The 27,327-nt window shown below is 40.2% G+C and overlaps 1 protein-coding gene across 14 annotated transcripts in view; it reads right to left on the bottom strand.

Annotated features, from left to right (window-relative positions):
* KAT6B (lysine acetyltransferase 6B) overlaps nt 1–27,327 on the bottom strand; it is a 223,128-nt gene that overhangs the window by 58,433 nt on the left and 137,368 nt on the right. For 10 of the 14 annotated variants that reach the window (XM_090058679.1, XM_090058676.1, XM_090058677.1 and 7 more), the window contains 7 exons: nt 26,073–26,188; nt 25,761–25,842; nt 18,855–18,987; nt 8,580–9,511; nt 7,509–7,630; nt 5,271–5,386; nt 3,945–4,086 (listed from right to left, as the gene is read on the bottom strand). In XM_090058679.1, the coding sequence (XP_089914805.1) occupies nt 3,945–4,086; nt 5,271–5,386; nt 7,509–7,630; nt 8,580–9,511; nt 18,855–18,987; nt 25,761–25,842; nt 26,073–26,188 (1,643 nt within the window). The remainder of the gene's footprint in view (nt 1–3,944; nt 4,087–5,270; nt 5,387–7,508; nt 7,631–8,579; nt 9,512–18,854; nt 18,988–25,760; nt 25,843–26,072; nt 26,189–27,327) is intronic. The other 4 variants (XM_090058686.1, XM_090058687.1, XM_090058688.1 and 1 more) reach the window with 2 other exon arrangements.

Genomic DNA, 27,327 nt, shown 5'->3' with positions numbered 1-27,327 from the left:
TGAACTGATAAAGAACTGGACAGACATTCTCTGTTAAATCAGGAAATGCAGCTACATATCTGCAGTGGCACAAGACAGAAGCTTGGGGGCACTAGAGCATGCCTGGCAGCCACTGGCAAAGGGGAGGGAAGAGAGACACCCTCCAGGGCTCTCACCCCTGCCTGCTGGAGTGGAGAGAGCGTGGCCAGGCACCAGCCAGGGCTAGCACAATACATGGGATGCCAGCCACCAGCTTGGGTAGGGTGGGGGGGCAGCTGCTGCCAGACTCAGGAGTGGGGATGGGGAAAAAGTCCTCTCTCTGAAGCAAGCATGTATTGGACACAACAATTTGCAAAGCATACAATAGGGAACTACCAAAAATCTATGCCTAAGCTAAGATACAGTCCAGTAAAACACAGCATATGCAACTTAGTCTAACTTAAAATGTAAACCAGGAAGACAAGAATTAGTTTTACTAATCCTGATGACAGAGTGTCCCCTTACAGCCAGGCTTTCAGAAAGGCTTTGTTTAGGTATTCCCACCTCACATTGTGCTTTATAATGTAAATGTAGCTCTCTGCATTCTTTGGTGATACTGTCTGCAACTTCCCTTAACTACATCTCCAGCATGTGTAATGATCATCAGGTCTTTGCCAACACTTCCCAATTCTCAGTCTGGTCCTGCAGGTCTTAGCTCTGGGCTCAAAGGTGCATCCCTGCCTGGCTGCAGGCAAGCCACAGAGACTGCAGCCAACCTCCAGGGGTTTTGGGGGGAGAAGAAACAAAGCAAGAAATTAACTCGGTCCCTGTCTGGCTGCAGGCAAGCTGTGGATGTGTGGCTGGTGCTGGCAAACCTCAGCTGCAGTCCCCAAGGTTTGCCAGTGGAGGGGGTAGGGAAGGGAATAGAGGGAGGAATTTGCCTCAGGAGCCATGGCAGGCCTGCATCTGGCCACACCCTGCCCCTGTTCTGGCAAGAGAGCAGAGTGGGTGGGATAGCCCAGCTCACTGGAGCAGAGCTCCATCCAGCCCAGAGAGCATGCTGGGAGAGTCTAATTTAACTTAAACCAGCAAGGGGTTTGGAGCAGACATTGTATAAACTGGTTTGAGCCAAATCAATTAAGTCTGATACTGCATTCAACCAGGTTTATCTCAAACTGATTCAGTCATTTTCAAACTGATTTATGTGCACTGAACGTCTGTTCTGTTACAGGTTTAAACCAGTTTCTGATCACTTAAACCAGTTTGTGTGCAATGTCTCTCCCTAGCCTTTGGATGGATGAACTTGGACATAAAAAACGCTACTTAAGGGTTAAGAAGTACCACTACAAACATTAGAACAAATCATGTCACATACAGCACTTGAGAACTTAATCAACTATTTAAACATTCTTGCAATTGCTTCTTTTGTACAAACCTGGAGATGTTGTTCTTTTTATCTATATGCAAGTAAATGATAAAATCAGCCAGTCCTAATACTGTGCTGTTTTAATGGGCGGCTTCCAGACAATAAAAGAAAATTATGGCACAGGTACTTTATTCAACTGTTCAGAAGCAAAAAGGGACTACATCTCGGTTGGAGGCACCCACCAATAGTTTCCTGACTATTAAAGCAGTGGCTCTTAGCCTTTTTAAACTCGAGGCACCCCTCAAGAAACATGAGGCATCCTTTCTAAAATGGCAATTCTCTGTTTTCACTTGTTTTCTGACTACAGATGTGTAATACAATGTTTCTACTGTTGCAAAAAACTCAGATGGACCACAGCAGGGCAGAACTATTTTGACACTTCCGGATTCCTCTTTGAAATCTCTGGGTTTATCTTGTGAATCGTGATTGTACATCTAACAGCGCTAACATTTCATGGCACCACTGCAAGACCCAAGAAAGGATCTCAAGGCAACGCAAGGTGCTGTGGCATTCTGATTGAGAACCACTGTATTAAGAATTATGACATCAAACTCATTTTAGATCTATCGGGGTTCTGCAATGGAAGGAGGGCCCCTAAACACAACATGCTCTTGGTGCATCTTCTGTTTGTTGGAGAAACAGGAGTAAAGCAGTCCATTCCTTTCACTGTCCTGCCAAAAAAGAATGAATGGGTGGAGTCTGTAGGAATCCTACCACCTCATCATTAGGCACCCGCAGTTGTCTAAATTACAACTAATGGCCCTAGCCAACACTCCAACCAAAGTGGGGAGAATTATTCTTTAGGCATCTCAGTAACTCCATTCCAAGTCCCACTTAAATGCAATGGTAAAAAAAAAAAACCTAAGAGTCCAGATTTTCCTTCCTATACATTTTCCCTTCCAGGGCTCTTTTACAAATTGCCCTAAAAAAGACTGCTATAAAGAACATAAAGAATGAAGTTAAGTTTTAATTTATGGGCTGGCACTTGGTATTAAGTTAGCATTATGTAACAGGATAGCAAGATTCCCCTGTTACCTTACTCTGTTAGCAGGTGTTCAAAGAAGGCAGAGACTAAAAAACTACTCCTGACTCACTGAAACAAGAGTGGCTGCTTATACTCAGGGAAGTCTAATTTTTATCATGCACTTAAAAGGACTGCTGGCACTTTATGTCTATTAGAAGAGGGAGGAACACCCCTGGCCAACAAAGTTCTATGCCTGCCAAAGCCCTGTTATACAGACCATTATACCAGGAAATAAGTTCTTCTGCAGATAAAATTTGTGTCCTTCACAGAAGTAAATTTTAGTATAAAAAGGCCATAAAGACAGTGGAACTAGTTCTCCAACATGGGGAAGTAGGGTGTGGCACAAACATATTGTGGGAAAGCATAAGAAAAGCAAAACCTGGGAATAAAGGCTTTGGCTAGGGTTGAGGTAATGCTAAACTGGAATTCTTTTGGTTAAAATTACCAAACCAGTGACTGACTAGACCAAGTCCTAATGTTCTGCTCATAGCTGGAACAAACACAAACATCTGGCTAGACAAGAAAGGCAGTCATTTGTGCAATATGAAAATGCCAGGTCTGAGCAGCCTGTGATATCTGTGGTACTTTCATGATGAGTGGGGTGTAAAAAAACTTTCAGAATTTCTGTACAGAAATATTTGTGCTATTTCTTTGGAATGAAGGCCCAGGATACTAGGCAGTCCTTTCTGCTAGTAATGTCTCTATCACTGTTTAAGAAATAGGAATAAGTAGGTTAAAGTAGTTGGTGCAGCTGTTAAACTTGCAGACACAAAGCTTGGAATATGGAATAGAGAATATTAGTTAAATTCAGGGGTCTTTGCAAAACAAAGTCATGTGGTCAACAGCCCTTAAGAGGTTAATTCTAAAAAGATCACAAGGGAGAATACCCTACTGGCTTAACTTTTGAACCAACAAAATTAAAAGCTGGTTAATTTAGTCAGAGTCTCAACACACTGTGGGGTTAATATAGAAAAACAAAAGGCCTGACTTGGGACCTCAACACTCAAGTGGTTATAGAGATATTTCTGAAACCATCTGAAGGAGGAATAATTTTAGTTTCAAGATTTAATATGCTTGGTACCCCAAGTCCACATGTATAAAACTTCAGTAAAAGGAAAAGAAGAAAGTGTTTTCTTTGCATTGTCCCCCCCAAAAAACATACTTTCTATTTTTCCTATCTCCCAAGAAAAATTAAAGACAGCCAAAAATGAATAATTGAGTAAGAGGAAGTAAGACCTTACCCTGACCAGAAGGAGAAAAACATGCAGTTAGCAAGTTACCATTTTCAACCTACATCTAAAAGCTGCTTGCACAAGAAAGATAGAAAACTCTTAGGGTCTGCATGATTTATGAATACACCAGATACAAAGGTAGGAAATCTAACCTTTGAGGAAGAAAAAAAAGACTTACTTTTGGAGCAAAATATTAATCTTGGATTAACTATCTTAATTTTTCTTTTTTCACTTTGATTGGCAAAGATCAACTAATACAAATAACTTTCTTTTTTGGAAAACATTTGGATTTTAATATACTTACCTCAAACACTGAAAGGTCATTTCTTCGGTAGATTTCATTAGCTGGGGGGTGGTACCAACCACACTTCTTTGAATGCCTTAGCAAAATGTTTTTACTTTTCATATATTTAAGACAAAATTCACACAGGTAAAGCTTTGGTAGTCTGTTGAAGTATAAAGATTATAAAGAATTTATTAATTTTAACCAAAAAAAAAAATACACATGCCTCCAGCCCACTAATTTAAAAAAAATCATCAGAACATATCTGAAGTAAACGGTATTTCTTCTTGCCCTAATTATGTATTATAGGGAGAAAGATTAAAAACATGCATATCCATCCTTCATTGGGAAGCACAGGAAAACTGATTTAAACCATTACCTTAAAAACACAACGATGGGGGCTTTGGTACAGTATTGATTCAACTGGGTGAACCTATGGGTATAAGTTTTTCGTTGCTTCATTAGATCATATACCTTTTTTTACCCTAATTTCTATGAGATCCCCTTGTCTATGCCATATTGCCACTTACTGACATACAGAAATTTCTAGCATTTGTCCTGGCATTATTAATGCATTTGATGGCTACACAAAGATAGTACAATGAGTTTAGTCCTTTTAACCCTTACAAGTATTTCAGTGAATTCACATCTACTCCTCCCTCCAAATCATTTAGTAATACGCACATACTGGGCTTTTAATTTTTCTTTGTAAATCACCCAGAATACTGTTAGTCATTTTTGTTGTTTCTCTCTGTTGGTATCTATTTGGTAAATAAATTGAACACGGTATTTCTAGGGGCTGTTTACTAACAACTACAGAGAAGAGCTATCAGTTGGCATGCCTTTGCATAGGCAGCCAAGAATAACATTGCCTAGTTTTGATGCCATCCTACTGTCATGAACATATTACCTACTATTAACCAGACCCCCTTAAGAGATTAAAGTATTTGGCAAGTTAGAGCTTTCAACACAGTAGAAATTGAGAAAATTTACAGATGAATGAATATATTATTACTATAAAAACCCAATAGTTAACACAAGTGAAAATGATCTACCCTCTGCGCTTTGTTTGCCCTTTATTTCAGTATAACCCATTCCTGGCATATTCCTTAATTTCCAGTGAAAACAGTGTATCATCTACGGGTGAGGCAAAAAGAAAGATATTGTTCATGGCATGTTTATACCATGTGCAAGATTTTAAAAATGCTAGTGGATTAGAAGTTTGGGGATTTACTTGAATGTATGCATAAAATTAAATTTAATCTGAAATACCGTGAAACAACAAGGTAAAACCCTCTTTCTCCTCCATTACATAATATCATTCAATAGACCTGATAACTGTAGTACCTTGCATATTCCTGCGGGTAAGGCGAAGAGTACCAGGTCTGAATCTCAAACTTTCCAAATTCAATCACAGAAGGGTACCGTCCTGTTGTTTCACCAGTATTTTTACACCCAATTTTCTGTCAGGTATAGTAAAAACAAAGGCATGTTATAACAACATATGAAAGAAGAATCATTGTGCACCTTCAGTTTGACTTGTTTAAAACTAAAACGGCTTCAAGTCTCTCAGGTTTTTCGCTGTCCAAAGTTTTTGGAAATCAACAGATACAACGCTATATAACCCAGACATGCAGAAAATAAGCCAAAATTTGTGTGCAGCAGTAAGTCCGCCTGTAACCTCCATTCTTCTGGAAGTGGGGCTCAGCTAGGATTGACAGAGGATGGACCCGACCTAACGGGTACGTTCATTCAATCTTATTGATGGCCTCTGCCAGGAGAGTCTTAGCTCACATTCTGTGATGTCCTCCAGTCTCCAAAAGGTGATGAATGGTGACAAAAGGAAACACTTGCCTTCACCAAAAATGGATTAACCTCTCTTACAAGCAGATATCTTGAATGCAGAGGGTCCCATTTGGTACTTCTACTACTCACTGGATGTTAAAGTAAGTTAGTTCCAAGAGAAGTAAGAGTTGTTCCCTTGGTAGCTAGATTCCTTAGATAAGGTTGATGCAGGAAGATAGAAAGGATCATCTTAATCAAATCAAATAAACTTATAAAAAGTTTACACTGCTGCACTGTGGTATGGTTGGAAATCATTCTGTGCAAGAGAGGTAACTAGCAGGAAACAAGAAAAAAGAAAAGACTCAAAAGCCAAACTCACACTAGGCAAACTCACAGGACCAAGAGATCATGCCTAACTCAAAAGTTAAAGCCCCGTACCAAGCACAATATCAGGCCCTGCACTTCTGGCTGCATAAATGGAAAAAGATTACTGAGGCTCCTGTTACAAATTACATATATTATACAATTAACTGGTTAACTGCACTATAAATTTAGACCAGCCACACGTGCAAAGTAATTATTACACGATAAATATTATCCAGCTATAAAAAGAGCCAACCAGCTCAAGAGTTGACAACAACAATAATGTAGAGTTGTTACACATTTTCAAGTTAGTGCTTCAAATGTGTAACAACTCTGTAGCTTGTTTCTCTTTAGCTTCCATTTGAATCTGTAGCAAGGGCCTGTAAAAAACTGTCAGAGATGCCGCATGTAGAAAAGCACAGCTGGAAAAGCCAAGCTTAACGTTCTTATTTATGACACAATGCTATGGAAGACTGTGGTAGCAAGGGTTATTATTGTGTCCTTCCCTCTAACCTGTGTTTGCTTGAGGCACAAATTCTACTGCAGTTCCACCTCTGATTAAACAAACCCTTCTACCTACTAGACTTAAGCAAAAAATCTTGTCTTTTTTCATTAGACAAAGGGACAGAGAAAAATCCAGTTATCATGCCTGAAACTTCTTCAGCCAAGAAATTAATCCAACTTCAGCAGAATATATGTAAATACGTAGTGTTAAATAACAACAAATAAAGCACCACCTACTACAATAGCTTTAGTTAAATCCAGCAAATGAGGTTCATACCACAAAAGTCTTACACAATTAAAAGGTCTTGTGAGTTTTAACAGGACAATGTAAAAGTAGTAAAACTGTGCACTAATCATAACCCTCTCCCCAGTTTTGACCGCCTCATCACAAAAACAACACACTTATCTGGTGGCTACTCATAGTGGCTGCTTTCAGTGGAGATTTAAAAAGAAAGTCAAAGAATATATCAAAATATGAGAATGAGTAGTTCGCCAAAAGTAAGAACTTGGTTATTTAGCCTGGAAAAGCGTAGGCTCAGGGGTGATCTGATGGCCACCTATAAGTTTATCGAGGGTGACCACCAGGATCTGGTGCGCCCCAAGGGATGATGAGGTCGAACGGTCACAAACTCCTGCAAGACCGTTTCAGGCTGGACATAAGGAAGAATTTCTTTACTGTCCGAGCCCCCAAGGTCTGGAACAGTCTGCCAGCAGAGGTGGTTCAAACACCTACACTGAACACCTTCAAGAGTAAATTGGATGCTTATCTTGCTGGGATCCTATGACCCCAGCTCATTTCCTGCCCTTTAGGCAAGGGGCTGGACTCGATGATCTCCCGAGGTCCCTTCCAGCCCTGATGTCTATGAAATCTATGAAAGGTAATTGAATTTAACATATACACTTGATTACCAAATTACTGGCAGCTAGTCTTACCTCCAGAGAAAGTTCCCGGGCCTGCTTAAAAACTTCCAAATCCTCCTCTGTAACAGTGTCCTTGCTTCCAACCAGAAAAACATCTGTATTTTCTTGTTTGATGCTTAATTTGATTTCAGTATCTGTTATTTAAAACCAGCAGAAAGTTTATTCACAGACATGAAGACCACACATGCCTTAACAGGGTGGTACTCCTAAACAGAACTGTAGGCAATTGAGGCTCCCATTCTACTTTCTACTTGAATTCCTTTATACCTGCTATAGGAACTATGCCTTTTCCCCTCCCTCTGTCACTGAAGAAACAATTCAAAGTGTCTGTTCACCTGTTTCATGCAAGCCTTCAGAGTTTAGTTCAATTATACTAAATGAATTTTGAAAACAACCCGCCTAAAATAACTAAGGTGATAGGTTCTACTGAACATGTCCTGGAAAATCTCAGCAGCTAGCTCACTATAAAATAAAAATCCAGTGTCCCCCTTTGTGCTATCTTAAACAAAAACCCCTTTTAGAAAAAACTTAGAAAACCAATGCTAAGCTAAGAATACATCCAGACATTATAAATATATTTCCTCTTAAATAAAAATAATCAGAAAAAGGACATTTCACAGCAGTACAGATCAAGTGTTGTGGAGACTGCAGCAGGATGGAATTGGTCATGAAAAAGCAATGGAGCAGAGGGAAATGAATTGAAATGCCCATTATTATAAGCGCTGATAGCACACAATCATAATGACAGCACTACTGCCAGAGAAAGGGCAGGGGAAAGAACAAGGAAGTAGCATGAAAGTGGCTACTCATGCGGTACTACAAAGCCATAAGCGACGTTATGAAGGCATTTGGGGCTCCTAGTGCCACTACAGATGCATAAATAATAATAAAAAGGTGGTGTAGTATTAGTCAGAAAAAACATTTTGGAGGTTTAGTCAGCATTAGATAAAAAGGTCAAAGTTTTATTGCTTTTGTATGGAAGTGAAGGAAGAACAAGAGAAATAGCTAAGACCTATGTGACAAAATAAGAATTTTGGTTTTGGACGGGACGCAGGTTTGGTTGGCGCTTTGACCTTTGCTTACCATTATTCTGATCAGGTTTAATCCTTCCGTCTGCCAAGCTCCCCTTCCCTGGTGAGGGGGTCCCCATCTGAGGGGTCACTTTATACTTTAATCTGCCTAGAATCCTGTGCTTTTTAAGGAAAGTTGTTCGCTTGAAATGAGCAATTGCTTTAAAAGCACGTCCTCTAGATACACCCCATCCAGAGGCAGAGGAATGAGAAATAAACCTACTTCTAACCTCTTTCTTTCCATAGAAATGGGTATTAGATTTTGATGTGGAAGATAATTCTGGTTTACGACGCATACGTTTGGGTGGTGCATAACTTGGGCGTCCCTTTTTTCGAGACTGTCCCTGAGTAGTATAAATATGAGAAAGTCCATCAAAGAGTCCCTTTAGCTGACTGTTATTAGGAAGGCTACCAACAGAGGGTGCACTTGACTGACTGGAAGAACTTTGGGGAGAGTTAGAAGAGGTGGAAGTGCTGGATTTTTGTGAATTGGGGCTCTGACCAGAGATGGGGGTTGGGGGTAGAAGTGAAGAAGGTGGAGGTTTTAGCTTTTGTGTGGTACCTGTAGCCAACACATGAGAAGTGCATGACTGTTTCTGAGAGACCTTTTTCCTTGGACGATAGTGCTTTGAAAAGTCTATTATTTCACCTCGTGATCTGCGACCATCGGGTGATGGTGTAAAAAACTTAGTAAGGCCATCAATGAGCCCTTTGGTTTTCTTGTTTACTTTAAGTGTAGAGGCAGATATGTAGGTGGAGGTGGTGGTGATTTTGGTGGTGGCACCAGGCCGAGTGGGGTCTGTAACAGGCAATCTGCTGCTTGAATCCTTCACAGATGCAGCATGACCAGATGAAGGTGTGGTACAGACTTTAGTCTTTTGACCCCTACCAGGTGACCCCCTTCCTGTGAATGCATTCATGGATCCTTCATCACTGGTTACAGACCTATGCAAAAATTTGGAAAATAAAATCAACATTAAAAAGCTACAAAAACTACTGATAAACGATTATATACACAAATTATAAATGTCATTGTACTTAAAAATCAAGTACTGAATAGTGACCCTTAAAAATATGTACGCATATGATTTACTGAATGAGATGGCAGCTAATATTTATCCAGTTTCTCTGAAGAAAGGAACTGGGGTGGGAAAAGCTTTCAATATATACAACCCCACGTCTAATTTTATTAAGGAAAAAAGTGTGTTTCTTTTGTGAGCTAAATCATTAATACACTAGTTTTGAGCACATCAATCACTTCACGGCTGTTAAAATCTATAACATAAATCCAAGAGATACACATATTCTGTGCCACAAAATATACACAGCACATCAAAACACTGTATTGATTTCAGCAACACTTTCACTAGAAATGCAGACTAGTTTGACCATCATGGTAGCATGGTCAAATATTTACAGATATTTCTCAGTAAACTGCGCTTTTTGTGTGATCTTACCTATTTACCTCAAGTAAACTTATGCTTTTACCAAAATATTTAAACTTTTAAAAAAATAATGCAGAGCTACGGGCGGAGTGAGGCAATTTATGCATAGAACGATCACAAAACCAAAGCAGCCTCTGTTTTCTTTTTTAAAAAGGGGGGCGAAATGGTAGTTAAGGCAAAAAGTGGAGAGAGGAAAACAGCAAAAAAGCATAAATAAAATAATGATCAAATAAAAGCCATAATTGTGTTAGGCATGACATGGAAGATCTTGAAGAGAAGCAGTGAATTTTACTAAGAGTGAGCAGAGGGCATCCTGGAGGCCAACGTTTGCATTAAAGAAAGTGCTGATTTAGCTGTCAGCTAATGACTGAATGAAAAGAAAGGACACTGAAGGGAATATTGAAGAGTGGTGTTTTGTTCAAGTGAATACAAACTGAAGAGCTAAGAGTATTCATAGTACAGAAATACATGTCATCAGGAAGCGTTATCAAATTGCAAACCATAATTACATCAAATTATTCCATTCTGTCTCCTCTCCCCAAATGCATCCTTACATTCGTTTAAAAAGTTAGCTTGCTTATTTTGCAGAGGAAGATTTCCTTCCACAGATTTTGCCTTCTTAATTGAGAAGCTGAAATAATTAATTCCAACAGATTACTTTTAATTAGAGATGGAACAGCCTGGGGCTACCATCTGGTTAGCTGAACTCCAAGGGCCCACCAGCCTTAAAATTGGCCCCTGCTCCACTCCCACTCGTCACTGAATCTGGTTTGCTCTTGAGAGTCCACCTCTTCCTAAAAAATACCATCTTTTTCTCTCAAGTCCTCTGAATCTTTTGATGCCATAAGTTCATATTTGTAGCTTCAAAAATCTATTGACAGTAGCAGATGTATTAATAACAACCAGCACCCAGAGGTTAACAAGCACCTGGCTTTATTTCACCTCTTGTAGTAACTTTCCTCATCAGAGCTCCATACAGAGGTCCTTTAGGCAGTATCATTTCCATATAATAAGATAGCCTTCTTTTAGACTACATCAAAATGGCTCAGGTGTATCAGCAACACTACACACATTAAGGTTAAGCCCACATGAAAAATGGCAGGATAAGCTATCTGCCATGATCTGTTACTGTTCTGAAGGCAGATTCTTTCTGGAGTAAATTCTACCCAGGTAATTGCTTTTCTTCCATTTCCTAGCATGACACTAAGATGTAATCCCATTTAAAAGAAAAATTTTTAGGTATGTTGTTTAAATTTTAACACAAAAATGGGATTGAGAAGATGAGGGAATTTATTTTCAAGAAATGCTTTAAATTGTTCTTGGGGATTAGCTTGACATCCTCAGGTACAATAAACTGGGAAAGAGATTCTTATAGGCAGAACCCTTCAGAGGATTTACACATTTTTTAAATATAGCATTCATTATGGTTTAAGGCCCCACTATCCAACTTTAAGAGTTGAATTCAAAGGGTTTCTAAATGTTTCCCTTCTGTCTTGACTTTGATTTCATTTCTCCTACCAGATATTTCCCTCCCATGAATAGAGTGATTCAACTGCAGAATCCCCAAACTTGGTCAAACACTGTCAGGAGGGACTAGATAATGGCCACATCTATACAAGATGCTGACTGCACAGTAGCTCAATACTACTGTGCAGTAGCATTGCGTGACAAAGACCATGATGTGACGCTACTGGGCACTAGTATTCAGCTACTGTGCAGTAGCATCACAAAAAAAGTGTTTGCTGGCACTACTGTACAGTAACTCAGGTTACTGCACATTCATTTAGCACTTATTTATACAAGTACTAAATAAATGCACATTAACAACTGCGTAGTAGTGTCTCATGTAAGCTCAAGTGAGTACTATTAATGGAAGATTTTGTTGGGTTTTTTTAGTGGTCTGAAACACATCCATACGCTTGAAAATGCTATGCTTCCTTAGGGTTTTTAGGCAGGATTTATTATCCATATTTGGGATCATCTGAAGATGGTATTTCCAAAGAAAAACTCCTAGGAAGGAAGGAAAGGCTTATGCCTCATCTCATCAGGCTTGAAATCAGTTGCTTCTTCCAAGAAACACTATTTAAGACGTCATAAGAAGTTTAAGTTAGCCCTACAAGCTTGGCTAAAGCTTGACTGATATACTGCAATCTGCACATGTGCCACAAGATTTTTGCCTGACGAGGTAACACACATGCTCCATGTCGCTCTATAGCACGTGTCAACATACTATATCCACCGAACCCAAACCACATCCAAGGACTACAAGATTCCTGAGGACATCTCTAAACTAGAAGTTCTTCAGCAGGTCAGCACACCTAATGTGGACACAGCTTACACTGGCAATGCTGAAGTTTTACTGGTAGTTATTCTACTCCACTTCACCTTGTATATGAAACAAGATGTACAGGTAAAGCACAATTCTGAGAGTAAAACTCCATCTACACTCAGGGCTTTTTACTGGCACAGCTATGTTGGTCAGGGATGATATTTCACCCCCCTAAGAATATCAACTGTGTATGTTACTACTCTCTTCCTGTATTCTTATTTAAGTGCAGGGCTATAAAAAGAGTTATTTGCGGAAGTTTTGTTTTGTGAAAAGAGTGCTTTTACTTAAGCATAGATATTTCTAATATTCACATGAATAGATGTGTCACATTAGGGCAAAATTCACATTAGTATTCCAAATTTAGGCTCATTTAATGAAGGGCCCTTTTTACATACACCTGACAGCTAAAAAAAATTATTTAAAATTAAAATTTTAGAACTTTAAATATTAAAATTCCTCTAAAATGCATATGAACAGAAAGATTCATATTTCACAATATGACCCAGGAAAGACTTTGGAAAAAAGGAAGGAGGAGAATCCCCATTACAGTGAAGAAAGGAATACACAATCCTCTTTGATCCTCCAGCATTCTGCAGGCCCCCTTCCATACACAATAGTCCTCAAAGTCCAATAGGGAGTCAGATACTACCCTTTCCCTTCCCCGTGCCCTCTCCCTTCAGGACGTATGTGGCTGTCATTGCCCAGTGGTTAATAAATTCCCTTCTTCCCACAACTGGCCCTGCCCTAGTATTTAAGAAGTCCAGACAGCCCTCTAATCTCTACCAGAACAGGTGCCTCCCTTACCATCACTTCCTCAAAAACCAAGGGAATTCCCTGCCCAACACTTTCATTAACAGAGTTAATTTTATCAGGCATTACCTTGCACCCTTCCAGAATATCTAATATCTATATCTGAAGGACTGAAAGATCACAAAAAGAGGTAAGGCATCTCCATATACCCTCACCTCTCACATTTGGCAATAGTTGTTGTAACAGGACTGAACCTGACCTATATTTTCCAAGATCTGCCTTTTTTTAAGCTGACACACACAGCCTCACTGGGCTCAGTGTGGCTGTACTAAGCCAGCAGATTGTTTCAGCAGTTTCCTGTGGCCTGCTCTGCCATTGAAGAAAGCAGCAGCTGTTTCTCAAGGAATCAAAAAGGCCTCTTTACCTTCAATATGTAGGAAGTCCAAGCAGACAAAATATCTATAGAAAAATACACTGCACTAGGCAGAGCATGATGACAAGGAAACAAGAATGCTTCACCCTTTTCTAACAGCCTCATGCACATTCCCAATACCCACTAAAAGGCCATATAATTTGCCATGCACTTTCTTTTAACTATTGCCTAAGGGAATTTAACTGTTCAGTAATACACACCATACTACATAATTAGGCTCAGCTGGGGATAACTGAAGCATTATCCCTGAGGCAGTGCACAGGACAAGGATAAATAGCTATTAACATCTGGCAATTCATTGGTAGTTTGTCTGAAGTAATGTGTAGATCATACCAGCTAGCTCACTAGGTCACTAAGCCTGGCCTAACCACAAATAACAGAGGAATCATGGATTAGTTTAAATTTACTCTACAGCGGAGACATCAAACATGGCCTGTGGGCTGGATCTGGCCTGTGGAACTGTATGATCCATCCCATGTGTGCTACTTGGGGCATGCACTAGCTCCAGACTCATCCACTCATATGGCATGTAGGTTGGATCTGGCACCATGCACTGGGTACTGTGTGCTCACTGGCTCCAGGACCAGTCCAAATCAGGCCATGCTAGAGCCAGCACATGGTCAGTCTGGTTGGGCACTGCATACAGGCCATGCCCTGTGCTATGTGCAGTGCCACATCCAGCCCACAGACTACATGCAACACAAGCCCCAGAACAGATCATCACGTTTGTCACCACAGGTGCTGCACATAGCATAGGGAGTCAGTCCCAATTCAGCATGCATACCAGCCCAGCCACTCTCATCTGGCCTGAGGACTTGAATGCATTCGACATCCCTGCTGTATAGCAAGGAAGAAACAGACAACTGGCTCTCCCAAGGTAGGTGCCCACAGTAGAATGTATTACAGCACATGACCACTAAATGGCAGGAAGCTGGTTTGCACTGAGCAAACACGTTAATGAAATTAACTAGGGGAGTGTACATTCAACAAGTTCCATGTGGTATAATTACTTCAAGGGGTAACTTTAACCTGTATTGAAGTCATTCACTTTATAGTAGGGCTGTGAATTGTGGGTCCATTCCATTTTTACTATGTAGTAAAGTCAATTTATTACACAGAATATGCACTGCATGTATACCCTCAGGTAAGGGTGACCAATAATCCTTTATTATTCTCATGCTTTCCCAATTGTTTTGAAGCCGCTCAGGAAGACCACAGACCTCACGGCAACATGATGAAACATGGTAAGAAGCAGAGTTAAGGTTTTACAGGGGACATTATCTTAACTGTGTATTTTGAAGGTTTGATATTAAGAGATTTCTTTTCAACTCATTGGGCATATCTACACGAGACGTTTACTGCAGTAGACTAATTAGCTTCACAGAAAACTTCGCACATCTACATGTGCAGTTGTATGAGGTCACAGGAAACTAACATTTCAACAGCAGGGTAGTTCTTGTAAATACAAGCAATATCTTGCTGTGGAGCTTGTTACTCTGCAGCACTACGTGTGTATATGCTGATGTTGCTGGTTGGAGCTTGAGAGTGCTTCAGTTCAGGGAGCGAGCCCTGTACTGGAGACTGTCATGCTTCAGCTAGCCCCTCTGGCTGGAGTAATCCCAGGCTGGCAAGCTGACCCCCGGTCCCAGCCTTCCAGCCAGGGGTTGCCCTGACCCAGCTGAACATGCTGCAGTCCTGGATCCATGTGTAAATGTGGTGCCCAGGAGCAATAAACTTTGGTTTAATAAGTGTTGAGGTTTATTGCTTTGCCTTAATAGCATGTGTCGATGGGCCCATCATAACTGAGAATTCAGAGGTTTAACTACAGGTATATCCGCTGTTCAAGAGAAAAAAAGAGACACTGCTGGTAAAACAATCTTTTGGGCAGTGAATATATGGGGGCTTTAGAGAGAAGACAACTAGTGAGGGAGGATTTTAGGGCACATTTGGACAGGGGCACCAAACTGAGAAGAGGAGTAGTAGCATGTGAATGATAGTGAAGCTCTCCAGCTCGACAGTGATGAAGCCTATACAAATACCTAAATAACAGAGGAAAGCATTGAGGACATAGATGAGGCGAGTGGACAGAAATATGTGATGGAAGGAGATATACTACTGTCCTCATTTCCTTGCAGCTTCATATAACCCATTCTTCCCATTCACCATTAATTCAGACCGAATTGTGCTCAGTAGCCCTCCCTTCAGCTTTAAGATATCCAACATGTCTACGTTAAAAACATGCCTTGGTTGGTTAAAAACAAACAAACAGTCTGTGGAGAAGGGAGATATCAGAGTATCTCACCACCCCAGCACTGTCCGGTCTAGGGGGTACAAGGCCATGTACAGATATTTAATTTCTATTGGAGAATTGTCATTCTCTTGGTAGAAAACAAAAATGTGTTGATGTTCAAGCTTTTTCTCCTGGAGCAAAAACAGCCATTCCAAGAGAAGAATAACTCAGGAACAACCAGGGTTAAATCAGTCCTAGGAGAATTTATCCCAGGAAGCTGAATCCCAGGAGCACACCTTCTCCCCGTTTAACTCCTCCTGAGGAACAAGAGGACTAGAGTTGGGGAAAAGGCCTCTGTACTTTCCTAAGTCTGCGGTCACCCTCTTGAGAAAGGTTATGGGGCAGCTGTTCCCCCTCCCACTGACAGGAAGAGAGGGGAAGGGCAGCCCCCGCTGTGAGAAGCAGGAGTTCCTGGGGTGGAAGCAGGCAGGGGCTTTCCCACATCACTCTGTTCAGGTCCTGAGCACCAGGAGCCAACAGCAGGGAGCAGTGCCCCCTGCCTACTTCCCCCTGCCCCCTCCAAGCTCAGCTGAGTGGCATGGATGGTGAGCCAGACTTCCAAGCCTGGCTTGGCTGTGCCAGCTTTCCCTTGCATCCCACTGCTGTTCAGCTGAGCAGAGGATATAGTCATTTAAAAGCCAAAGGGGCCAGGAACACAACATACAGAGGTTTTCCCAAGCCCAGCTGCCACCTTTCCTTGTTGCCCACTTGACCCACAGCAAAGTAGGGTGAGGCAGGTTGCTGTGCTGCATCAGTAAAGCGCGGGGACCTTCCCACCCTGACAAAATGCCCCTGCCTCACTCTGCAGTGCTCCAGGTCACCATGGGGCTGTCCCAGAGCCTTGCTGCAGTGGCTAAGTGCTCCCTCTTCCCCTCCCTACACATCCCTAGGTCAGTCCTAAGAATGGAAGGTGTGGTGGCTATTCTTCTTTAAGGGAAAACTGGGAGGGTTCGCACCACTGGAGAATTCCCGCCTCCAACCAATCAGCTGACTGGAGGCATGGGGCAGTCATTCCCCAGGGGCTGGCTCCCTCCCAGGGCTGTCTGTGGCAGCTGCTGATTTCCAGCAGCTGCACAACTAACTCTTGACAACCTGCTTCTCTTTCCAGGGAAAGGAGAGGACAGACTGCCAATTAATGGACTCCACCAAGGATGGGGATGGCCCAGAGAACAGTTCTCTAGTAACCCCTGGCTGGAAAGCTTACCTTTGAAGCTCTCCAAGCAGGGACTGGAGAAAAGTTTGTAGAGTCCACATCTTAGGCCACTGGTCTCCAACCGGTCAACTGCGATTAACCAGTAGATTCTGGAGCCTCCTGAGGTCGATCCTGGGCTGCGGGGGGTGGGAGGGTACAGTGGGACTGAGCGCATGCATGCATGCGAGCGCACACCTCCCCCAGCTCAACAGATCAGTCAGCAGGGGAGGGAAGGGGCAGAGGCCTGGGGAGTACATGTAGTGCCGCTCGGGGCACAAAGCCCAGTCCGCAGAGGGAGCTGCCTCCGCCATGCACAGAAAGGGGGGACACATGCCCCCCACCCCCAAATTTGGGGGAGTGCCAGCAACTGCAGCTCTGAGGTAGGTAGCAGGGCTGGAGCAGGCTCCATCCCCTTCCCTGTGCTGGCTATGCAGGGCCTGCCCCTGTTCCAGCCCTGCTACCTTACCTGCTGGGCTGTTAGAGACTACTCTCCTAGTCTATTTTTCTACCAGAAGAAATTTCTTCCTGGAGAAATGAATATCTCTAAGGAACCTAAAACAGACCTAATAATTGGTATCACTTTTGGACATGATATTGATACAAGCTTTTATGTTGCAATTGTTACAACTGAATAATCCTGTGGTAATACAGGTGTAGCAAAACTGTTCCAGCTTTAACCTTGCTTTATCCAGGGTCAAAGTTAGGGTGATTTAGTTAACATGTGTGGCTACAGGGCATGAAGATATAGCAGTTACAGCATAATAGCTTGTGTGTGCTTCCAGACAAGCAGCTGCTCCTACCCTTTTAAAGTGGCTAAAACTTAGGTTTGTCCATACCCTAACATAGCCAGGTATATAGGGGCCCAGAGATAAGTAAGAGGAACAACAGCTGCCTCCTCTAGTGCCCAGTGTCTACTCATTAGCAAAGAGAGCTAGTTAGCTGCATTAGTCTGGAGTCAGGCAAAAGGGAGAAGAGATTTGCATCTTGATAGACTAACGAAATCAGAGATGTATAGTATAAGCTTCCATAAGCAGAGGGCTTACTTCATCAGATTCTGGAGAAGGACCCTCTTCACACCACCTGATGAAGTAAGACCTCTGCTGTACATCTCTAATTCAGTTAGTATATAAAGGTGCAAATCTACCCTGCCTTCTTCAGTGTCTACTCAAAGAATAACTTTTCCCAGATTAACTCTGGAACCATTTGTTGGGCTTCACAGAATACCCTTCAACTGAGAAAAAAAACTCAGTGTGGGGGCTGATTATAAGATGATGTTGGAGGAACTAGTACTAACTTATTATGAGGTAGAAAGTTGTATTTTTAAACAAATCATATTTCTGCAAATTAAACCTTAGTGCACAGCAGCTTCCTGAGTGGGGAGCTACAAAATAACCTGAATGAAAATCTGCAAACCTTTTTGCTGTGGCGGAGTAATTTTAATGTTTGTTATGGATTGTGTGGATAAGTCAGGTATGGTCAACTCAATCCACTGCAGTCACTATTCATTACCACAGTTTGTTTCATTGCAAGTATTCAGGACACTATACTATTCATACATAAATTGAAGTTTAAGTCCATCTCTAGATTCCATAATGATTTTTAAGTCATGCAAACTTTTAGTGCATCTTTTGCTGTCATCAGAAGACTCAAAAATACCAACTATAATTAAAGTTATTTTCTATCACATTGAAGTCTTTGCATAATGAGTGCTTCTCTCCATGTGATTTTTTTTTTCAGATTGCACTACTGAGCCAAAACAGTAGTTTAATTTTAAATGAACTCCCATCACCTAAAATGCTATCTGATTACGTTTTCAGGAACATCAGAGGAAATTAAAAAAGAAACCTACAACATTCGTTGCTTTAGTTTATTTTTCGGTCGTCCAATAGGTTTTGCATATCGTCGCCTTATTTGGGCAGCTTTCTCATGAAGTAGCTTTCTTCCCTTTTTCTTTGGTCTACAGACCTGGCAAATCCACATCCCTGCATTAAAAAAAAAATTAATTGATTCAATTGCACACGTTCAGTTTGTATGCTATTTATAGTCAAGATGTAACAAGCTATGTGCCAAGTGCTTTACGCCAACAGGTTTTGTTCTTGCAAAAAAGGTGAAGGACTAAGGGAGAGAGGAAGAAGAAATCAGTTTTTGTATTTCACAGCTGAGTGGAAGCAGTTGCTTGTCCCTACCCCCTTCCAGTAACAAGGAACATAGCCACAAGCAGGGCTCCTATTCTAAACTTGTTTCTTCTTTCCACTTTCAGACAGGCCTTTTTCTAAGAGGCAGCACATCAAGTTTTTAATTGAAAAACAAAGTAACACATGAAAAGACTTCTGTTGTCTTCTCAGAGTCAATTTCAGTGTTAATTACACTCATTTAATTTTTCTGGAGCAATTTATCTGAACCTGTGAAGAACTGTGTTTCAGACAGTCATTAGGCTTATCATACAAACCGCTCAGCCAAGAACGTAACAGAAGCTCTGTGGTTGAAAACTTCATGAAGGTTCTGTTGTCGTGGTACATGACAACATGCCATAAAGCATACACTCATCAAGTTAAGGGTCACAATTTGCCTAAGGGGGTTCCTATTTTTCTAGTTAGCAATCATCCCAAAATTGACAGGTTATCCTTATTAGGAAGGGAAGGCCTTAATGATACTCTGATTCTTTAAAAGCCTATCTATACTATGATATCTACAGTGGAACAAATCATGGATTCATAGGACTGGGGAAAAAAACACATTCATGTATAGTCTACGCCTATGGCCAGATACAAGATTTGCTGTTCCTAAAACAATGCAATACAGCATACAATATTATAGCACTCCAGGGGATTATACCGAAATTTTGATCTTGCAGTGCTGTCTACTAAATCACACTCCTATATCATACTTCAACCAGTAAGGTTCAAGGATTCAGCTTCATAGTCTGTTTAAATGATATTTAGGTTCTATTTATGATGCAAGAAATAGCATCTTAACTCTATTGGGGAGCCTTGTATTTTAATAAAGCCCCCCTACACATATAGATGTGGGTTTTGTGGAATATTCTGGATTGGAAAATTTTCCAATGCCCTAAAAAGAATGTGATCTGATTTAGCATGTTTATTTTACTTATATTTAGTAAACAAAACTAAAAAAGTACCCCAGGTTAATTTTATGTCTCAATACCCACAAGTATTTGAACTGAAATATTTAATTAGGAAAAAATTAAATATAGCACACTTAACGTGGTTTAAATGTTATAGTCAAACAAATTCAAACCTTTATGTAGAAATAAATTATTTTTATTGGAATACTTGTAAAAATGGAAAGATAATACACAATAGCATGTACTTCCCTTACATTGTTTGTTTAAATTTAAGAAAAAACAAAGGCACTGAAAACTGTGGACACACTAATTTTAGCACACCCAAAGAGCTGTGCATGATATGCCATGGTTGAGGGTCCACTCATCTACTTCAATAGAGTTTAACTCTCTTCCACTGAGGTCACTGCAGCACCTCCTGTTTCACTATCACTATCTGTAGAATCACTTGCACTACTTAATTAGTTTCATTTCAGAATCAAATTGAAGAAAATCTGATTCAGAACTACCTGAACCACATTCTTTTTCGTTAAAGGATGGTTTTACCAATGAGTCTATGGGCAAGGGCAACTTATCATCATATTACACCTCCACTAACTGTGCTTCTGACTGATTCTCCTGAAACAAGAGATTCTGAGAAACAGAAACAAGCTTAGCAGTGTGTTCATTTGTTAGTCTATTCCCCTTTTTTGTCTTGAATGAGCTGAAAGCCTTCCAGTTCCATTCACAGGAAGATGCTGTTGGTGGAGTGCTTAGGATGCTTAGAGCAATCCTGGACAACAGTCGGGTGTTACAGTATCCCTTCTACCACGAGAGGAAACATTCTCTGCTGCCCTCCAAATGATGTATTTGCTCCAAAGTTTTTCTTTTGCACAGTACTCGGCAGTGTCTGTCACCACAGCTATTTCATCGATGTTGGGGACATTCTTAGCTATTACCATAATTGTATTGCGAGCAGTAAATAATTCATCTTCTGATAAATGTTATCCTCTGTATTCAAGATCCAAAAGGTTTGCTGCCAGATGAACTGGATGAGAGCAAAACTCAGATCTCTTAATAAACATTTGTTTTACTACTACTTTTTTGGATAGAGGTGAAGAAGGCAAAAGCTCAATTAGATTTTCATTTAGTTGTCTGAATATCTCTGGAATATTTGCAAGGCGTGGTGTATTTCCTTCAGGTTTCTTGATAGCGACCTTGAACTTGAACCCAGAACACACTGTTGTCAAGAATCTGCTTCTGAATGTTCATGGGAATAATCTAGGATATTGTGTCATCTGTTGAAGCACACTGCAAACAGCTCTTTGTGAGCAGCAAACGCTTTGTAGCTGAGCCCTATCTAGTTTCTCCTGGCAATAAAAGTGCACTTTTCTTCCCCTGCTTCTCTTTCTGTAATTGCTTCAAAGTCTGATTAGCAACATGATGATTGTTCAATACCTTCACAATCGCTTTGCAGTTTGCCAGTATTGTCTTCATTGTATTCACACTTACTATGTCCTTTGCCAGAAAATTCAATCCACGAGCAAGACAGCAAAATACTATTAAATGAGGATATTTTGGCTTTAATATTTGCCATGCAGCTTTCATGTTACTTGCATTATCAGTTACAAGGGCTTGTACCCTGGAGAGACCTGCACTTTCAATCTCTTCACTTGGTAATTTGGCTATGCATTCACCTGTATGACAAGAAGATTTGGTAACAATTGCTTTCAGAAATATTGGTTCAGGTGCTGCGAACATAATGTTCAATAAAGGATTTCCTTGTATATCAGTCCGTCCAACTGACATCAGAGTCAGTGATTCTGCTTGATCGATCCTTCGAATAACCATTGTCTGAACTCTGTCATACTCTCTATCTAAGAGAGAAAGTGATAAGCGATAACGTGATAGTAACTTATATGATGGGTGAACTAGTTTGTAATGTTCCTTCCAGTATTGGTTTTCAGTTTTGGAAAGAGGTGTACCACTTGCAAATATAGCTTGAGCTAATGTCTTATCTGATTTTTCTTGATCTTCTTTTCACATGTTGTCCACAAAGTTTGATAAAAAGCTTGACTGTCTTGAACAGCTACTCATGGTAGATAGCATATCTGGTGACAATGATCTTGAAAGTGAGGCTCCTGCTTCTTCCCCCAGACCTGGCAGCTCAACATTTTCATTTTCCATTTTTTGCAAATCTGCTATTTCACTTGAGCTACTAAGTTCCTGCAACAAAAGGGGAAAATATTTTTTTAGCCTTTTCTAGTCTGGCCTCATCCATCGGAAGGAGAAGGAGAAGTGGCAGGGAGCTTGCTTCCCCCCTCCCTGCCAGAAAGAACACTCTGCTCTTCAACTTGCTGCTCAGTTGCCCTGGGATTGTACAGCTATTGGCCAGAGGACTATGTAGCAATGCACTCTGCTGCACTGAAATAGTTAACTATTTATCTATTATGTAATTTTTAAAAAAATTATTGTTAAACCTAAGCCACTTTGAGTGCAAGCAGAAAAGCAGGATACAAATATTTTAAATAAAAAATTAAAGAATAGTCTAGAGTTGCATTAACAACTTATAATTTTTTAAAACAATACAGATGCTAGCCTACACTTTGTTTGTTTAACACATTAATTTGTTTACTTACATGGGATTCCTGAAGTAGATTTTTCTCAGATGACGTTCCACCACTTTGTTGTATTAGCTTTCTGTATACAGCTTGTACTCTTTCAGGACAGTTTTTACATGTTGTTAAACGTTTCTTCATTCTTGTTGCGTTCTTACCATACTCCTGCCTGCAATATTTACATCTACCAATTTTCTTCCTTCCTTCAGTGGCTTGAACTTCATTATAATGATGCCACACACTAGTTTTTTTTCTGATTAGGTATTCTTATGATTACTTCAAACCAAAAGCGCTAACTGATCTTATTCAAACACTTCCAACTTCCCAACTCAAGAAACGAAATGAGACACTGCTCTGTGTGTTTGCTGATTTTTGGTTTGGATTATTATGTGAGTGTATTTACCCTCCTGTTTACTTTCTCTCACACTTCCTAGGGACAATCATCTGAAAAACATTATTTGCAACTTTGAAACTGCCAAGATGGCCTAATATTACATTGGCATCCATTCATTGTCACAGATGAATTTTATGAAACAATGAATTTTTATAAATGGAAAACTTCCCATGAAAAAATAAGGCATTGGGACATTTTCCACACCACATATCTGCCTATACATTATGTTTGAGCAATGCAAACAGATTTTAATAGTCAACATTAGGGTTCATAATACAGAAGGGAGACATAAGCACACCTGACAAATGCACAATTCAGCTATAAGCAACATAATCAGGAAACGAATTGTTTCCAAGTCCAGAACAACTGATATAAATGCACCCTGATGGGATACCAGCACACTTGTAATCCCAAATTTATGGTATATGCTGTACTGGTGATGAAGTGTTTGTAATTTGGGCAAAAATAAAAACAAAGCTGTCAGCTATCTTTACTAGTCTAACATGTTGACAAAGAGGCCTTGCAGCTTGTCAAAAATGTCTGTGTCAACCCTGTGTAGCCAATGAACTTTCAGGTGTTGCAATCTCTCAGGATGTAGCATGAATTTAAAAAAGCAAACTTATGGAATACCTGAACCTGATGCAACTAAACTTCTGGCACACCACCGTATTTCCAATAAAAATGAACAAATTTGGTAAAAATCATTATATTACATGCAGTGGCATAGGAACATATGCTTTGTGTGAGTGTACTACCTATTATTAGCATCAAAATGCTCTGCCTAATGTGATTTTAATAAGTAGCAGACATTGTACATAATTAACTTTCATGCATTTGGTAGCTAAAACCAAATAAAAATTAAATTGCACTCAATATGGGTGATGTATCACCTGTCCATACTACACTAGAAAATGGAAGGCTAGGTTAACTTCTGTTAACACAGTTTAGATAAAAGCACACGTCCTTGTTCCCAAAGAGTGCGTTTGTATCCAGCTTCTACTGTATTAGCATTTGAAACAATTTTAAAGTCAAGATCATATTACTAAACCGAGTTAGCAGTATATAAAAAAATCAAAGAAGCATGCTACAGACTTAGTTTACGATACGATTTCACAGGAAGGTAGAAAAAAAAAACGTCCATTTTCAGTATTATGCTCTGGTAGGTACAATGTTACAGCTAGCTTCTGACACACAAGCCTGGCAACTCTGGCAAACTGATTTTAACTAGCACAACAGGGACAGTGTAAAATGCCCTGCTAACTTATAATTCTTTGAAAATTCATCTCTTCAGTTTTCGTCTAATGGCATCTGGAGTCATAACAGTTAGGAAAATTTCAGGGGGACGTTTTTAAACATAGGAATCTGCAGTTCAAAAGCCACACAGTACAGACAGAAGTGCAGCTCCCCGCTGTAAACTGAGAACGCTTTGCAGGAAGTGGTCTAAGTTAAAATGACCCCCACCCCGCCAAACGAAAGTCCATTGTTGGTTTCAGGGGGAAGAGAATCTGTAGCCATTTCCCCTTAGCAGTGGCCTCTCCTTCTTGTGAGGCTGCAAAGTTTTCAGAATGGGAAGAGGGAAACGGAGCAGAGGGAGCTCATTCTAGGGGTTCACCAGCCGGTGCTCGAGGATGAAGTGGTTGGATTGGCGTCCCCCCAACTTGGGGCCTGCAATACACTTGCCCCCCCTCTAGCAGGGGGTGAAAAACCCCCAGACCAAACTTCCTCTGCTCCCTTTCACCCTTCCCATTCTGAAAACAGTGACAAGCTGGAAGGCTGTGCAGACAAAAATTACAGAAGATACTCTGTTCTGAAACACCTTCATCTGATCCCTCATGCAACAAGGGTTCAAATTTTTCCCTGATTTGGTCACTTTCTGTGGCCAGACTGGACGAAAACTGTCACTTCTGTCTGTGCCCACAATGTAGGCATCACCATTCTTGGGAAAAATTACCATCACTATGGGTAAGAAAAATGGTTTTAGACCCATATTAACAGTCAGTGAATTTGAATAAGGATGTAAACAGTAGGTTATTAGGCTTAAGCTCTGTATAGACATGTCCAGTTCAGTAAAATCTGAGGACAATTTCTGCCACTTTCTCTCTAAACACTCTCTATACACACTCCAAAAACAATAGACATTTTATACAAACTATATTTGGTATAATTGGCACTATGGACCCATCTAGATAATGTGCAAACTTGAAATGCCACACAATCAAAGTTTGATCTAAATTTCCAATATAGAGTGACTCCAACTTACCCATTCACTGCAAAAGATGTGTAAATTAATAGCAAAACAAATCACCATTTAAGAAACAAAGATGGCTTAAAAACCTGACTTCTGGAGAAAGTTTTTAATGAACCAAACACCACTGCAACACAAGTGGAGAAGTACAATACCTATGATTTTCAAACAACTTTAAAAAAAGTAATAACCCAGAGAAATATCACAAGACTATCTTTGCCTGCCTTGAGGCAAGAGACTGACCAGTGGGAACATCATTGATTTGTCAACAATAAATCTTGGGAGGGGGGAGGGAGTAAGGAAATTCGGAGTTCAACATGGTTGGGACCATACAGGTGACCCAACCTAAAAAGCTGAAACTAACACAACAATCAAGAGCCTGTTTCTAATGAAGTCATCAGTATAACAAGATACCATGAAAGAAGTTATAGTATCACCTTTTGGCATTCGGGAAAGTGGTGGGTCACAGCACTCCATGTGGAACCCTCTATCACAAGAGTCGCAGAAAAGCATATTATCCTAAAATTAGGGAGAGAATGAAAAAAACTCTTAATACAATCTTACTAGAGACTACATTGATATTTTGCATTTTATCTTGAAAAAAAAGGCACACTTCCTGTAACTATATATATTTTTACCCTTCGGAACAAAGTATTAATAGTTTCAAATGGTACAGCTAATGCGATAGGCAAACATTTTCAGGGTGAATATGAACAGAACTCAGGATGTTGGGATATTAAAGTACTTACTGCATTTTTGCCTTGGATTCTACATGCACTGCATGTCTTGCATTCAATACACTGCCATCTTAAGGCCTTTACATTTGTTGTTAACTCAGGACAGAATTTCAAACATGATGGGTGCCCTGAAAAACAAAACAGTTGCCAAGTCTTGAGGGTTAACAGAGTTCCTGTGCCTATGCTGCAGCCACTGCAGAACACCAGTTACCAGAAGTAGAACCCAACCAGTATCAACTGGTTTCAAAACGTTGTATTATATTATTCAGTTTATTTTAACCTTCTCTGGAAAAAATGAAATTGATCCTTAAAATGTATCAGTGTAGGAAGAACCGGCAAGTTTGCATTTACTGTAATCGCAGGATGTGAAAAAGTATATAGCACCTAAAACTGAATTGATGTCTTAATCAAACCATTTCCACAGCATATTAAACCACCACAGACTCTGGGAAAACAGCTTGTATTACACTTGAATTTGTTCTCTTGAGTTACAGCCACAGTAACTGATAAAAGAGTTTCATAACTGGTGAAAGAGTTTAATATGATAGTATTAATAAAACTAAAAATTTTAGAAGTTACAATATTTGTCTAAGCATTCACAATGGCAACCTAATAGTGAATTATATAAATACATTCATTTCATTTTAGTCTTTTTATTGCTTACTTTAATGGCCTTACAATATAGACACTTTACAGCAGTAATGATAGAAAATAAATAATGTAAAATATTTATACATCATGCACACACACACACTTTTGGCTCAAAAATGAAAAGAAGTAACTCTTGACTCCCAACTCCTATAAAATGGACCCCTCTCAATACTGATGGATAAAGCTGGGGCTAAAAAGACTACTGGATTTCCCCTGGATAAAGCCTTTTTTTAATTCTAGGATCCTCCAGAGATACAAACCTATTTTTCCGCCCTAAGTACCTGTAAAGAACAAAGATAACACTCTCCCCAACATGCACATGCACACGCACACGCACACGCGGCTAATTCAAATTAATCTTCATTCATGCTACACAAGACTGTTTTTATGCCACTTAAAGCCCAGTACAGTCGGCTCTGATATAAACTGATATAAAGCTCTGTTTTTAGCCTTGATGAAAACTACCCAGCTCCCCTGGCAACCCATATTGCAGATATCTCCAAAAGAATGCATGCTATTATATATCCAAGCAAATGCCATCATTTAAATGATCCCGAAGAAGCAGTTTAACGTTGTCATGGCTAATTGAGGCATGATTTCAACATTCCTTGATACC

Source organism: Crocodylus siamensis, chromosome 7 (assembly GCF_052110815.1).
Source record: "Crocodylus siamensis isolate JL-2025a chromosome 7, ASM5211081v1, whole genome shotgun sequence".
NCBI classification, from domain to species: domain Eukaryota; kingdom Metazoa; phylum Chordata; order Crocodylia; family Crocodylidae; genus Crocodylus; species Crocodylus siamensis.
Note: the sequence above shows the minus strand (reverse complement) of the source record. Positions and strands in the feature narration are given on the sequence as shown.